Source organism: Diorhabda sublineata, chromosome 10 (genome assembly GCF_026230105.1).
Source record: "Diorhabda sublineata isolate icDioSubl1.1 chromosome 10, icDioSubl1.1, whole genome shotgun sequence".
Taxonomy (NCBI): domain Eukaryota; kingdom Metazoa; phylum Arthropoda; class Insecta; order Coleoptera; family Chrysomelidae; genus Diorhabda; species Diorhabda sublineata.
The window spans coordinates 16,754,032-16,771,300 of record NC_079483.1 but is presented as its reverse complement, the minus strand read 5'-3'; the positions used below and the strand labels follow the sequence as shown (position 1 = coordinate 16,771,300).

The following is a 17,269-nucleotide window of genomic DNA, read 5'->3' as shown; positions in this document are numbered from 1 at the left end:
TCACATTTTTAATAAAAGGCTCGTTTGATGTTTATTTGTATATAATTTTTTAGTAGCTGGCAATTTATTTACATTATTTCTCCTAAATAATTTATAGGAAAGTCTATTTATTTATTCCTTTTGTATCTTTTTGCTCTAGAACTTTGTAGAATTTTATTTAGGTATATAAATGATTTGTGTGAACGCAATGAGTGATATTTATAAGTGAGTGTATTGTATAGTGTGTAAATAGATTAAGGACGTAGGAAACAGTGTTTATTGATTCACCCAATGGCAAAGAGACCAAGTGATCTGAAATTGATGGAACTGAAAGCCGAACTAGAGAACCGTGAGTTGGAAACGTCCGGTAAAAAGAGTGAATTGACAGAAAGACTTAGTGACAGATTCGATCCAGAAACTTATCTATTCAAAGACGATTCCTCTTACTTTGATATCATCAGTTTTCGTTACAATGATATCTGTTCTTTTCCAAAACTTAGGGACAACCCAAAAATTGATTTATTTCTCTTATAATTATAACTATATATTGATGCAGATCTTTTTACGTTAACAAACTTTTTTTCAAATATTTCACTCATTATGATAAGCTCATAAGCTGTAGTTGAATTATTTGCTTCTGCTGGATACTAGAAAATCTTAGAAAGGGGTAATATTCGAAAAAAGTTGATATTTGTGCAATAATTACTACAAAATCAAAAACTGTATCATTGTATGATGTTTGTCAATTATCATTAACACTATTCTAACATAATGTTGAAAAAACTATAAGAAAAGTTTTTACTACACCAGGAAGTTCCACCCAGATGGAGCAAGGCTGTTTTACCATCACAATATTGGACAGAATCTCGATTCCAAATCTGTGAGGAAACGGGACTCAATAGATTCGCCATTACAAACACTTGATCTTCAAAACTAAACTTCTTGATTCTTCCATTTTTTTCTTTGTATATTCTATAAGTCAGCTCTATTTGGATAATTCCATCCAGCATTTTTAACATCTACATAAAAAGCGTCTTATCTCTATCCATTGTCCACATACTCATTCCGAGCTTTTCTCCTTTAAAGTTCTCAAATTCATGCTTTATGTATGGGGTTTTCTGTTTCTCTCAAACCGAAACTTTTTTATTCAGAATTTTCATCTCAGTTGCTCCAAGGGTGTTTGTCTTTCTTTCGTTGTCAACTCTAGTTTCTATATCATATATTAATACGAGATTTGTAGGAAAAGTTTCCGACCTCTACTTGGAAATATATTTACGAATACGTTAAGAGATTCTTCCAACCACTTTGGAAGCTTAGTTTCGGGTTAACAACAAGTCGTTGAAAATTTTTTAGAAAATATCAAATATTGATTTGAAAGGCAATAAAATTTGGGCAAACATTCGGGACGCCAAAAAACTGTGACAACCAGCGATATCATCGAAAACTTCCACCAAATGATATTGACCGACTGATGAATTCAGATTAAAGAGATAGAAAAGTTATAGGCGTATCAAACAATGCATTTGTTATATGAAGAGTGAGTAATAATACGCTGGGTGCTGCGTTTGCTTACTTTGAACTAAAAGCGCACTCAAATGAACATTATCCACGACTTATTATCGCAGTTCAAGCGAATGTGTCGATTCATAACTGTAGATGAAATTTGGATCCACGACTACATTCTTGAAACGAAATAACAGTCATTATAGTGGATTGCAAAGGTCGTACCTGCTCCGAAAAAGGTCATCAACAGTGATGACGACCGTTTTTTGGGATAATGATAGGTTTGGGTTCATCGAATATCTTCAAAAAAGTAAAACAACAACAAGAAAGCATCATGGCTTGATGAAGTAAAGGGAGGAATTGCAAAACACCGATCGCATTTGAAGAAAAAGAGAGGACAACGAGATTTTCATCAGAAGAAAATGTTATCACATCTATAAGCTTTAATTTTGAGGAATAATATGGCAACTACGAGGATAGTTTTTCTTTTTTCGAGATACTCAATGAAAATTATTCCACGCGCTTCCCAAAAAACCGACGCCATGAACTTGGCTGCCGATGGAACGACTTTGCCTTCTTTGGAGCCGGCTCTCCCTTCTCAGTCCATTGTTTTGATTGTTATTTTGTTTCGGGTATTATGTGATGGACCCGCGATTCATCCATGGTTATGAAACAGTGCAAAAATTCGTTCAGATATATGGTAAAAAATTGCCATACACTCGATGGAAACGTCTTAATGACGCTGTTTTTGTTCCATTGTCAAAATTTTCAATTAATATGCGATCTACTGCACTTTTTAAAATGCCCAGCTAGTCGACTATCATTCAGTATCGCTTTGTGGATTTTCTTCAACATTTCTGAAGTCGTCACCTCATTTGGTCGACCATTGCGATGCTGGTCTCCTCAGGTCGTAAGACCTCTGCTACTCAATATTTTACTGTTGATATTGACGGAGCAGTCTCACTCAGACTAGAATCTAGTTCAGCTTTTATATTGATTGGGCTTATGCCTTTCAAATAAAAGTATTGTGTCAAATAACGATGACCAATTTTCTCCATGTTTACAAATTCATTGAAAACGTTGATTATTTATGGCTGCCAAACAGATATTAAACAAAATATGATGTATAGATTGTGTACTTTGTGGTATACTACCGCCATCTCTAGGTTAAGATACTTCTGGGACCATCTTCATATTCATATTTGGAAAAGAAATAAAATGTTGTTTCTTCGTTAGGTCGGAAACTCATACTACTCTCGTATAGGTGTAACATGGGATTTATATTTTTGAACTTATTATATTTAATATTTTTGTTAATGTTTTTCCAGTTTTCCGAAGTGCGCCCAATATTTGGTTGAGGTGATTTGTATATCAAACGACAAAACTTATTTTACCTCTTCCTTGATATTGTATTGAATATTAATTTCATCAAAGGAAACATCTTATAACTAAAATTGATGCGCACTACATCATCATCAACTATCTAACCAGTTCCATTGTCTTACTTTATTTTTCCAACCGTTTTATCTTTCGATTACGCTATTCATTATGAAAATAAACAATAGCCTTCTCTTTGTTTTATTATTGTTATCTAATTTTGAATTCTTCTCCCTAGCTGCTTACCTATTTTACTTCCATACCGGCATAAAGAATTTAATATACCCTTTGTTATTTGGAATATTGTTATGGCCTTTTGTTGAAAATCAGCTTTCTGAAATATATAATGATGTGTAGAAAGAACCGCGTGAGAAAAATTACTACGGGCTTTAACCTAATCTCAAAGAAGGATCTGAATGTGTAGCTAATATAGTATTTCAAATTTGGAGCGAGTTTTCTACGGTCGAAAAACAGATTGTGCTACGGATAATATAGGGGCAAATGTTTTTGTTTTATTTGACTTTAACTATATATTTTTTTTAATTATTCACCAAATATTAAAATTATTGTGTTTACAAAAGTGGTTCGAAGAGTGTGCCAGAGTTATGAGGAGTCTGAATCCTTTCATAGGCGAACCGGAACAGGCTGAAGGCGATTTACAACCGCTCGTGTCAACAACATTAATAAATCGTCACCTTGATGACGTTCAAGTGCAACGGTAGCTGCGTGAGGTGCAAGAAATAACTATTAGTCAGTGGACGGTAATTCGAAGACTGCAGGAAAATAACTTGTCACCTAGAACACCTGAGATTTGTCCCAGCACGCCTGCGTTTTGCAAAGGATCATCTAAATTGGACGCTGGATTAAGGGGATTTGTTCTGTTCTCAGATGAGACCAGAAAAGGCCTTCATGGTAGCAATCTAAGAAGAAAAGTGTCCCGAAGACTAAGTCAGTGAATTGCCGCTTGCTGCTTTGAAGAGCGGGGTGCTTGTAGATGTGATTCCTGCATGATCTAGTGTGCAATTTCTATGGGAGCACGAAACAAAGAGGTCTCACGGCTTATGGATATATCGAGATTTTTGCAATTCATGTGTTATCTTACGTCGACACATACTCACATTAAAACATATTAAATTGTCTTTCAAACAGCTTTTTTTTGATCTGGCGAATAATTTAAAAAATATATAGTTGAAGTCAAAAGTTTACAGTGGGCAGATTGCTATGCACGCAAGTTTAGTGGAAGTGTTTTATGATATTTTCGACTTAATTCTATATAAACTTTTATTTTTCTTGATAACTAGACTTTGTCAAAGTGAGTTTATCTTTTTTAAGTGATAATTGATTCAAACTAGTACTGATTATCCATTATTAAGAAGAGGACTCTGGAAGATAATAGGAAAGTTAGGAAACCCATGACGCAATTTGAAGTATACCACATTCAGAATTGAAACATTAAAAATTCATAATGTTCGAATATATAATTTAGAAAATAAACTTGAATATAAGTTTCTTTTTTAAGTAAAATAACAATTTGTATCTATAAAAAACCGTCTATAACGAAAAATGACAGAAAAAAGACGGTAAAGAAAAATGACAGTTGATTTTCGTAAAAGACAATTTCTAAAGATAAAAAATAGTTTGTCCAACCGAAATATACGTATAACAAATTGCCTTTTACATTATCCAAAATCCTTTTCATTTGAAATTCTATTTTTAACTGCTTGTCAGAGAATTTTCTCAGTCGAAATATCTGGAGGGTCATTATTATATAGAAGGAAGTCGTTATGGAAATACATAGGGGTAGATATGCTTTTCAAATATAGATCCACTGAACTGTATATCAAGTTGTCATACCAACTGTATTACAATAAAAACATCTCCAGCTTGAAAGTCGTTCCATTTACTTGATATTATTTGTTCAACTACGACCATAAAACCGAGATGTTTTAATTTAATCTGTATACAGGGTAGATAAATCACGAGATATGATTAATAAAAATATTATAACCTTCTCGAGTCCAGCCCTGACCAAGGTGCAAAGAAATTATCATTTTTCGAAGTTGATACACCCTATTGAGTTGAGACGACTAAGTTTTTGATCACACATTGTAGCTTTTAACGTGTTAACAAAATTCAATTTGAATGTGTTTACTTCGTGTATGCAACAAAGAATGATTTTAATCAATCATGAAAATATTTATGCACTAATCATGTTAAAATTGAATTACAATCATCATTTTGTAATTGCTGGTGTAAATTCATTAATTACTGCACGATATCAAGATAATTATGGAATTAAATTATATAAAAGTGATTATAATTTCCAGCTTACCTATTTTTAACAATTTCACTATTTCGAAAGTTGATACATTGATTAATTTCAATAAAAACATAATTCTGATGGTAAAAAATGAACGACACCAAAAAAACAAATCTGGTTACTCAGGTTTGGTCTCATAAATAAACCAAATATCACCTTCAATTGAAACGAATAATGTTTTCAACTTAATTATGAGTATATTGAAAATGTGAAATTTCTATCAGCGGTAACGTTGCGACTCCAGCTCCGAGCATGTGCGGCAGTTACTCCGACTTAAGTAGAAGACATTTACTCCATTGATGATGTTGAAATCAGATCTGTGATTTGTTGTCTAGATGTAAGAAACTCAAATTAAGTGAAATTTATCGGTAAAACTGTGAGTTCATAGACAAAATGCTATGAATGATATCTTCTGATGATATGGTATTTGTCCAGTAGCGGTTTGAAACGAACGTGCTTTTTCAAAACAGGAGCAACGTTAAATTGAAAAAAAAAAACTCCGACTGAATGCTATAAATTGTTGCAAGAGGCCTATGGGGACAATTTTCTATCTCGTGCGCGTGTTTTTGAGCGGTGTAAGCGCTTTAGTGAGGTCCGAGAGATGACCAGGGTCCAGGTCGCCCTGTGACTGTTTCAACTCCGGAAAGAGCGACCAAAATCTACCAAATTGTGCATGCAGATCGTCGAATGAGCATCCGGATGATTGCAGAGGCTGTAAACGCCGATAAAGAAAAATTTTACACGAGGAACAACACATGACAAAAGTTTGTGCGAAGTTGGTGCCAAAGAATTCAACTCCTGACCAAAAACTCTTGCTCAGATTTCCTTTGAAGGTTAGAAAAAGATCTGCTTTGAAAGGGACCCGATTTAAGTCTATGGAAGCGGTAAAGCAAAAAATGGCAGAGCTCCTAAAAACACTCACCAAAGAAGACGTCCAGCACTGCTTCGATCAATGGAAAAACTTTATGGAAAGGTGTGTGGGGAGGGGAGGGAAGTATATTGAAGGGGAGCATTCGAATGTAGAATAATTTTTATAATAAAACCCTTTTTCGTAACCAGTCTCGTTATTTAATAGCCAGAACTCGTAATAGAACTTTGATCAGTATATTTAACATTATACAATTAAGTATTCAGTTTCAATAACTATACTATTTATCAATTTTTGAAAACGTTCCAAAGCACTTTTTTCTCTATATATCTTAGGTCTTGGTCTTTCATAAACCTTACACTGCTGGGTCTTGACATCGCTCAAATCTTGTACTACTCGATTTTGGTCTTGGTCTTGGTCTTATGGACCTAAAACTGGTCTTGCCGCTTTTGCTAACAAAGAAATTGATATTTTAACACTCATACATTGCAAACAAAACTTGAAAGTTTCATTCCAAAATAACTTTGCTAATATGACAGACGCGAGTGAGATGTTTTAATGCTTTTATTTTTATTATTATTTCTACAAAAAAGTTTTAGTGGCATTTTTGTCGCTTAGTTTTTTGCGATACAGCACTGTTTTGGTTGTATTCGAATAAATGGATTTGGGAAAACGTCAATGTTAAAGTATAAAGTTTTCTGCTATTCTCGAAGTTTTAATATGCGCGTTAAAATATTTTATGTCTTAATAAAGTTTCTAATTCCAGTTTATATGTTTATAAATAATTTAAAATCACTCCCTGTTACTACGAGTCACTAATGATCCGAAGCAGACGACATAATTTCGTTACATAAAAAAATAAGTTTAAATTTCAGATCAAAAGATCAGGTATATGTTCAATGCAGATGTCTGTCTAAATAAATAAAATAAACATTGCTGTGTTGACTCACAAGTCGCTAGCGATAATCTTCCACGTGTTTTCAACTCTATTTTTGTCATTAATAAATATTTAGTTAACTAAAAGAACTGATCCGAATATTTATATAGTTGGTAATACACACTAGTACAATTACGTTTCTCAATTAATATGACACGCCTCTATTAAGTCTGTCAAGTTAGCGGGCTAACATATAAAAAAATGAATTATGACAAGCTCCAAAACTGTCATTTCTATGCCGTGAAATTCGTAGAATGTGACGTTAATTATTCTTAAAAATAATGGTGTAGTCTGCTAACTTAGTTATAAACTGAAATCATAGCCCATCTAGGAGCCCCCAGACTTTAACGACGCGACTTAGCTTGGGCCAAGGCTGGGGAGATAATAGCGTTCAGGAAAATATCATTGGCGACCTCGGGGCTCGTTGGCATCTGTAGTACAACGTGAAGAAGCCATTTCTTACCATTAAATCATTCTGGACTTCATACGTAGATATGTTTTTTACACCAGTTTTGCCCCGGACGCCGACGTGCCACAATGTCGACAATCATATTTTCTTGAACTGCAAACCAAGTGGCAATTATCTATGCAGTTATTTTCAGGAGACCCATATTCTAGGGGGTGGCCCGCTACATCTTCATTCAAGTTAGCAGCCTGGCAAATTTTGGAAATTTCACGGCAAATAACGGCATAAAAACGGCAGTTATGAGCTTGTCAGAATTTTTTATTTTTTTTTGAGTTAGTTTATTGGATAGAATGTACGGAAGGCTAAGGAATAACAAAACTTGTCCCCTGATATAATTAGTGCTCGATTTGTATTCAAATGGTGTGCAGTTTGAAAAATGAGCCGACGTGCAACAGACAAATTTTGAAATGAACTACGTAGTATGATCCATGAGTTCTTAGCCTAACATTGAAAGAGAGGCCATAAATAAAAAAAATGGTAACTATTTTCCAATATATTGTCCCTTTATTTCAACACACTTTTCAGAACGTCTGACTAAAGCTTCTACGCCACTATGAAAATAAAATGTGTATCAAATCAAATATAATGTGTACACTGTCTGTTTGATTTCTTGTCACTGTTAAATTTTCTATCCTTCAACTCAACTATCAGCTTTGCGAACAAAAAATAGTCGAACAGGGCCAGATCATGGCTATATGGTAGATATTCAATTTCTGTGAAGCTACATTCGTTTCTTGGAAAATGAAACAGTGTGAATTGGAGCGTAGTCAAGAAGCGAGTGCACACCTCAATGATTCTCGTCCCAAACAAAACAACGTAGACCAATTCTTAATAGTTGAAAACACAGACCACACAGTGTGGTCTGTGGTTGAAAATGATAGATAGATAAGATTTTTGCGAACGCACTGTAAAAATCTGTAACAGTAAAATCGAAAAAATATTTCGGTTGGTCAGGCAATATCGACTGTTTGTTTGTGCTTGTTCTATTCGAAAAATTGTACGTGTAGATTTTTTTTCATTTCCATGATTTCCAATTTTTTTTTCGGGTACAAAAAATTGGGTTGTGTTATGAGTAAGCTATACGTGTTCTACAGGAAACTTATAACAATTTCGATGAAACATTCCACATTGAATCGTGTGTGAATCCAATCAATTCATTTCAGTTCGAATTCCGATGGATTACAGATTCGTTGTCGACTGAGAGAGTTCACTATGTTTTCAGGATTACCCTTTCGGATGAATATTTGTTGAGAGCCAATTTTAGGTTTGAATTAACGCGAACGGTTTCATTGACAGTTTGTAATTGTTCAATAATTAATTTACAAAAAACTGTTCGTTCGCAACAATTTTATTGAAAATTAAATAATTTTTATAATCAAATTTTCGACAACAAAAACAATAAATAGAAATATTAGTTTTTACATTATAATAAATATTTTTCGTAATTCAATTGCAACAAGTGTTTGAAATATACCTGCGAAAAACACTGGATTATAAAGAAAGTGGCAGAAGACAACATTTCAGACACTGAAATTGACATTAGAAAAGCACCCAGTTTTGACTTAATCCCTGATGGGATGAAGGTTATGCAAGAATTGCTATTACCTAACAAAGTAGCCCAGATTATTATGGTCCCAAATCAAGAGAAAGATCAACATATATCAATGTCTCTCAGACCTATTAGCTTGCTTCTCATCTTTTCTAAAGTAATTGAAAAAATGTCAAAAAAGGACAAACAATGTTTTTAAAAAATTAAAAGTCTTATAATTACATCAATTCGGATTTCAAAATAAGCCTGACACAATAAAACAAGTACACCGGCTAGTCAATAGAATTGATGAAGATTTTAGAGCTAAAACACACGACTCAAAAACCTTCCTGGACATCACACAAGCCTTTGACAAAATATAACACGAAGGATTATACTACACCTCGATCTCAATTCAATACAAGGAATTGTTGTAGGGTCTGCATTTAATCTGTACAGCTGACTTGCCAGTAACTATCGAGACAACATTGGCAATATTTGCTGATGAAATTAGTATATCATCATCCTCTGCTTCGGGGAACCTAGAGATTAACTTAAGAAAGATCCAGGTTTGGATTAAACAATGACGCGTGAAAGTCAGTACATGCTACGTTCTCATTTACTTAGACCGAAGACTAATTATCGAAGCTCCCAGATATATACATGATTGTGCAATCCAGTGACAAATACAACAACATTAAAGTTTTCAACTAAAGGAGCAGTTAAGGGTAGTGTGTTAGAAAATTGAAACTCTCTGAGTTAACTCTGTAGTTAACCTTATATAATCATAAAATATTAGTAAAATATGTCGAATAGTACACTGGTACTATGTCTATGTATGCTATTGTTAGTTATTACAACAGCTTATTGCCTTCGACCAGATTGTTAACTAAACGGAGTTCGAAAAAATAATTGTTGTTCAGATAGTGTGTATACAAAATTTGTACTTACGTGACACATGATGTTCCTACTAGAACTTGACCCTCATAGAAACTTGTTTCCAAAATTAAGCAAAAAAATATTACTCCAACAAATCAACATCCTCCATCCTCGCATCAAGCCATGCGGTTGTGTCCCCGCCACATTCCACCCTTTTAAAACTGCTTGCCTCGAACAGACTGTTCTGCCTGATGATTTTTCCAGTAGACCAGGTCATTAATCCGTGTTATCACTGCGAAATATCTGTTCCATTCACTTTGGAGCACGAGATTCTTCCCTTTTTCCTCATTGAATTATAAAGAAAAACACAGTTTCCGGCTTGGAACGATCAGCTTTACATGCAATCACTTTAAATCCTTATTTTGTTATGGACTTCAGTATGAATGAGCTACAATCTCTAACGCAGCCCCTTGGCATGATCTGGTGTCCAATGCTACCTCCAATGTAGTACAAAACAGAAGGTCGCTCATTCGTTTCACGGGTATGTGTTCGTCCCAATTGTTTTGATATTCGAAGATGGCTCGCAAAGGTTCTATTAAATCATTCCTTCATTCCTTTCGATTGGGGATGGAAAGTGGTGGTACTAGTCTTTCAAATTCCAAAGATCACGTAAGTTACAGCTAACTACTCTTTCAGGAAATATCTAGAACATTAGTTCATTGGTTACCCAATAGATGAAGTCACTCACCATTTCTTTAACAGTTTCCATTATTTTAAGTTATGATAGGCTGACAGATGGCGTGCCACATTGTCCCCGTCTGAATGGAATTTCCTTAAATAATTTTTTTTCTTATATACAGTTCATTAGATGGCATGAACATTGTCTTTTTTTATGAAGTATAAATGTATATTCAGTCTTCATCAGCTGGACTTTTGGTATAGATCTTTTAAGTTTAAGAAAAGTTACCTGTATCAAACTATCGAATGTACAAGAAAATCTTAAATATCAACTTATTAATCAAAGTCCAATGAATTACTTGAGTCAAAATGTCAACATAAGTTTTGTTGACTCGGGTCTTATGTTAACGGTGAATGCAGATTATCCAAGTAAATCGAGATCCGGATAATTAAGCAGGTTCATTTACATTTTGAAAAGGCCTCTGTACACTTTGATTGTTTTACGAAACATTGGAACATTCTTCTTAAGAACTTACAGTTCCATTATATTGAAATCGTTCATTAATTTATTTCAAAGTACGTGGCCACATTTTTCCTGTATAAAGTTGAAATTAGTTGGAAATAATTAGCATATTACCTGTCATATCATAAAAAGTACTTCCTCTGGTAGTTATGCACGTAATATTGTTGATACGTACAGTTATTCTTGTTAATAACTTTCCCTTTTTTTCCTCTTTCTTGTTATTTATGTTGTCGTCAATTTAAACTTCGAAAACTGCATTTGATTTACACCTTAGTTATAGAAAGAAGCGTAGCCTACATCCCCTAAAATAAAACTTTCCCTTCAATACAAAAATCTACATAAAAAAGCCACCGAGGTTTGGAGTCGTAACTCCAAATAACCCAAAAGGATAGTTAGCAAGGTAAACGGCCGGTGGGTGCCCTCTAAAAAGGCCTCTCAGCTTAATATACATGACTCTAACATCTCTAAAAAGTCCAATTAATGTGTTTGTATTATGATCCTAAACCGGGTAGATTCGGAAATATTCGTAGTGCCTCATCTTTCTGTCCCGATGTATTAAAAATGCTCTAGCATCGATTAGAACAATGAATTCTGAACAATGGAGTATTTATGTCAATTTTTTCATTGTAGTGGGTTAAGGGTGAAGCAAAGGCATCAACCCTCGTGAATAAATTTAAGTCGGAATACTGGTAGCATTTCCTATTTACGTGACATAAAGGCTAAAAGATAAACCGAAATAATACACTTTACATTAAAACCATTGCATAAATAAAATCCTGTACCCCTTTCGTTTTTTGCGTTCTGGTTAAACAAAGCGCGAATATCCACATTTTCCCTATTATAGCATGTTTATCCTGTATGTGACCGTATTATGTATGTACGTAAGTTATTAAAAAACATAATTCTGAATATATATTTCTGTTTCAGGTGTTATTCGTACTTTGGCCATGCTTGATATCGAAACGAAAAGTCACTACTGGATAACGGTGTTCGCTCAAGATCATGGTATCATACCTTTGGTGTCTAGTGTTGAGGTAAGTTCGTTTTAAAATATTTTCAACTTCCACTGATGGTGAATTTCAAAAAAATAGACGAAGCAGCTTTGAACATAATCAAATTACTGACTTTGAGTCCACTAGACTCCCCGTTGCAAACATCCAGCTGTTTCTTCCACCACTATTTTTCCGAATTCTGTCACTTCAGGTAACTTCAGAAATTTAGTTAGTCAGTTATTCACGTAGGCAGACTCCACGGCAGTATATTTTCGTTGCACGAAGTGGAAAGGAATCAGACATACTGAAACCAATTTGGAAAAACTATCACGAAATGGTATGATGAAACTGGAAGTGAAAATAGTGATTGAAACATGATGAAAATGTGTATATCCAGAGTGATCATCATTCGGAAAGATGCCAATTAATCCTTACCGATATAAGTGGATTAAAATAGAACTTATAAGGAACATGAATTGTTAGTCTACTTGTCACTCATGTTCTGATAGGAGACTAACCTTATGGAATACTTGAATACGCCATTTCCTGAGAACAGGTTGATTGTTAGATGGACTAATCACAAATTAGCTTCCACAGAACTAGCTCACGTGAATAACTTCAGGTTTTCTTATGCTAGACGGAACGGGAAGGGATACATTTCGAGAGGTGATATCAAAAGAACGATTTACAATTTTATGATGAGCGCTGCGGTTTGACAATGTGGAAGACAGAGAAGTGGGAAAGAAAACGAATCGTACCTTCTCTACAAACTCCTACGTAGCGTACGAAGTCTCTTAGAATCCCTGTCAATATTAGCTTACAAAATTAAGGAGTCAATAGCTATGGGTTGATAACATCTTTCAGGAATTAGTCTCAAAGACTAACTAATGTTTTCTCCTAGAGTAGTGAAAATTTTAATTGTAAACTATGAAGATGATAATTCGACATGTTTAAAATCTATTTAATACTAAAATCGGCTTCCGATATTGACAGATTCTTACCCGATACGAGAGCTTGGTTATATAAGGAATATTTTCCTACTTTCTTCAATTCTCTGGCATCCACTTTGTAGCCTTTTTTGATCTGTTATGTGATTTATGTAAATAGCACCGAGAGAATGAGTTATGTACCTAAAATATGTTTAATGAACAAACAAAACTCATTTTGCAAACAAAACTCATTTTCCTAGTTTCTATATAATAAAAGTTAATGAAAAAGTATGAAGCTTGTCTCAAAATTTCATTAGTTCGTTTCAAAATAAGTAATGCAGTGGTTTTCAGAATAAAACCTTTATACTTACTAATCTAGGTATATTCTAATTATTATAATCGGTTATTAATTGATTTTGATTCATTAAAATAGTAAAATAGTTTGTGATACCAAATAGTAGTTCTTAGTTTTAATAAAAGGAAAAGTTTGCATCAGTCTAGGCTATCGGCTATAGACATTTTTTTCCTAATTTAAAGAATTATTCTTGTTTCTTTAATGACCTTTATTATAGTATCTAAAATAGCTTTATTTGAGTATGCCAGTAGAGAGCTAATATTTTTTGGAAGAGGAAAATTACGATCAATCATATTTATGTATAGATTAGATATAGCCACTTCATTTTTCTTGCACTCCATCGATACGTTGTCGCAATTGCCAAATGCCAAACCATCTTAATTGTCCTTCTTCTATTTCGTTTTGAATTTATTTCAAATTCGAATTTTATCTTATAATGTTATTCCTTAGAAATCTCTCTTCTGTACTTTGAATTTGACTTTTTTGTTTCTGTATGAGTATCCATGTCTCAGATCGATATGTTAATATGGGTGTGGATACTTTTTCTTATATTCCTGTTTTTATTTGTATTGGGATTTCCTTTTTCATTAGAAACGGTGTCTTGACTGCATTGAATAATCTTCCATCTGCTCCAGTCCTTTCGTTTATCTCCAATCTTCCATCTTGTGTTAGTGTCATGCCAAGGTATTGAAGGCTTTTGATCTGCTCTATATTCGATTGTTGTAATTTTATCTTATGTGTCTTCTCTTGTCAGCTTATTATCTTCGACTTAGTTTGTCTGTATTTTTCAATTTGAGTTCAAGGTTTTTTCATCTTCTGCCATTTTAATCAGTTTGGTAACTTACCAAAACAAGATAACCCCCCTAATTTATCTCTGGTCCGTCCAATTGGACACTTTTATCCTACGAAGGTGCACGGGGCCCCCTATTTACTAAAATGAGCTACTTTAATCAAAATTGAATATAAGGAACCCAAAAAACGGCCATTTTACGTTAAGTGTTCAAATTTGAAATTGATTTTACATAGTTAAGTACCTGAAACTTCAAATCATAATTATGTCGCGAGATTGCGGTTTTACTCACAAACAAACAACGAAGCAAAGAAAATAAAAAAAAACTTTTCGTATTCACTACGTGTAAATAAATTAGTCTCTGGACAGTAACCATTCCGTTTACGTGAATACTATAAACTTAATTTTCCTGCATAACTTTCCAGAGTTTTCGGTAGAGTTACAGGATTAAGCAGGTAGCAGAAGTCCATATACCACATAACCTCTAAAACTTTTATCGTCTCTTATAATCTTATTTCAGACACCGTTCTTATTTAGGTTTATACCCGTTGATTCCATTACATTACCAACGTAGTTTTCAAAAGATTATACCGTATAAACTCTCTATTGGTATTAGTACTGATATGTATTTATTTGTTTCGTTTGATCTATACCAGGGTTGTCTCAAAAGTTGTCCTACACCTAACAAAGAATCAAATTTATTTTTCATAATCATTGTAAAATCCATGTTTTACTTCCTCGATCCCATATAGGATTTTACGATGGGCCTAGTATTGTCCCAGATTTGGATCAAGTATGTACAACTCTGGCCTTAGTTTGGAAGCCGTTTTTGGCCCAGACTTGGTGGGAATCTGGGATGATAACTGTGTCCCTCGTTTGGTTTGCAACCCTGGACCAGGCCTGGTTGCTTATAAAAATAGATTTTCTCTATATTGTTAATAAAATTATAGTTTCATGACAAATTAATGCACACTACTACTTTTTTATCTTTTATGCATGAACGAATTTTATTGATAGAAAAATATTACTTTTAATGTCAAGATATCTATTATGGATAAGATATTAGAACAAAATTGAGTTCTGCCAGGCCTGGCTGACTATTGGATGGCCGGGGCTAAGTTAGCCAGACTTCAAACAGGCTTACCATTATCGGTTTGCCAAGTCCGGGTTTCCCAACGTTGACCCAAACTAAGCCCCGTCGTTGAAGTCTGGGGGCTCCTACATGGGATGTGACTGTTCGTCGTGTTATTATTCGGTATATTTTCTTTTTGGTACGTGATCTTGAGATAGTTTTTGTTAATAAATGCAATAAATGAATACATTGATTGTTTGATCGGTAAAAATCCGGTATGTGTGCAAATCGTCTTGATCTTGTTTCATTCTTCTTCAAATTACTTTTAAGATGTGAATCTATTATTAATTTAAGTGATTATAACGTGTGTTTAATTGAATATGGTCTATTATTTCACATATCCCATCATAATAAGTCACTAAAATAACGATTATTTGGAGGCATCCTCATTTGAAACTGCGTCGTACTGTATAGCAAACCGTTGGCCTCGGCGTGGATTTGAATATTTGCATTTCTAGCTACAAATGTTTTTATTACTTTTATAACAGGAAATTTATGTTTTTTCAAGTTTTACGACTAAAGAATGCTACTAAAGTATCGTATTTAAGATTATACCTAAGCTAATTAATTTTTTATGGAATTGTCACTTGTTTTTAATGTACAAAAAATATTTTAAAACATCTGTGTAACGTACACATTTGCATTTGAGATTATAAGATTACTCATTAAAATGTCAAAATGAACCATTGGCTGTAATAATGACTTTCGTTATTCGAAAGCTTAACTTTGAATGAATATTAACACTGAAATAAAAAAGAAGATAAAGCAAGTTAAACGGATACTTGAAGGGTTCTTTTTTACATCTCTTTTATAGCAGCAGTTTCCATAGAATACACATAGTTAGATTCTCATTTTTCAGTCCAGGAAAGTTGAGTCGAAAATCAATCTAACTTAACGTTTATATGTTGAAAATAATTTGTTGCCTCGGTATCTCCACCATGACCTCTAACCGTTGTCGTTCTATAATTCCTTTGCGGATCTTCCTAACTAACGGATCGGACAAGGGCGGATCCAGGGTCTTGACAAAGGGGGGGTCATTAGTATTAGGATGAGTCCTCCCCCAAATTTTTATTTTAAACCTCAATTCCTCACTTTGAAACAAAAAACAAAGTTAATTAATCAGGTTTTAGGGATTGGATCCGCGCTTGGGATTGGATTTAATAACCTGAAAACAATTTATCAAAGGAAAATCTTGAAAAAACGAAACATCTCAAAATTGCAAATGTTCATCCGCTTCCACATCTTGAGTGTCTGCTCAAAGTAAATCTTCCAAGTAAATCTTCCAAGTAAATTTTGAATAGCTTTGGCCAGAGACCTTTCGTGGCAGTCAACTCATTAGATAAATAACGGTTTGCTTTAATTTTCGAAAAATTGAGGAAAAGGAAGAGTAAAAGACTCGATATTAGAGAAAAATTTAGGAAACTGATCATGGGTCGATATGTTTTCGATTAGAGATATAATATTCCTTATGGAAAACAGTTGATGATGATTTCATAATTTCCCCGGACTATATCACGTTAACCAACGGATAGAGAAGATACATAAAGAACAAGAAAAAAATGTATTGAATGTAAAATAAGCAGTTGAATTAGTTATTTAGACTACATACTGTTCGCCTTTTGTGCAAATGATTCACAATCGTTTTTCTCACATTAACTTTTGTTGACTAGAAACTGGGGATGTCCAACTCTAACAGAAGACCGTTCTCCGAAGTATTTTACAATTATCACTATGGATTACTAAAAGAATATTGAAGTGATGACATTTTTCACAATTATCAATTGAAAAATAGCGACTATTGACGAAATTAAATCATGTTGCTTTATTTTGACATAAGTAGCGATGAAATTTGTTTTTATTAAATGTGTCTTTTTATGTGTTATGTGAATTTCTATCTTGAATTCCGTTATTTTCGCTTAAAAGATATACTACGATTAGTAGAAGTGTTTTTAATGAAGTCGAAATGTATAGCGGTACTTCTTCTAACATATTGGAGTTAGTTTGTAAACAAAC

At 33.7% G+C, this 17,269-nt stretch overlaps 1 protein-coding gene across 6 annotated transcripts in view; it reads left to right on the top strand.

Annotated features, from left to right (window-relative positions):
* LOC130449932 (fat-like cadherin-related tumor suppressor homolog) overlaps positions 1-17,269 on the top strand; it is a 424,769-nt gene that overhangs the window by 168,174 nt on the left and 239,326 nt on the right. For all 6 annotated transcript variants that reach the window (XM_056788038.1, XM_056788034.1, XM_056788033.1 and 3 more), the window contains exon 3: positions 11,986-12,092. In XM_056788038.1, coding sequence (XP_056644016.1) covers positions 11,986-12,092 — 107 coding nt within the window. The remainder of the gene's footprint in view (positions 1-11,985; positions 12,093-17,269) is intronic.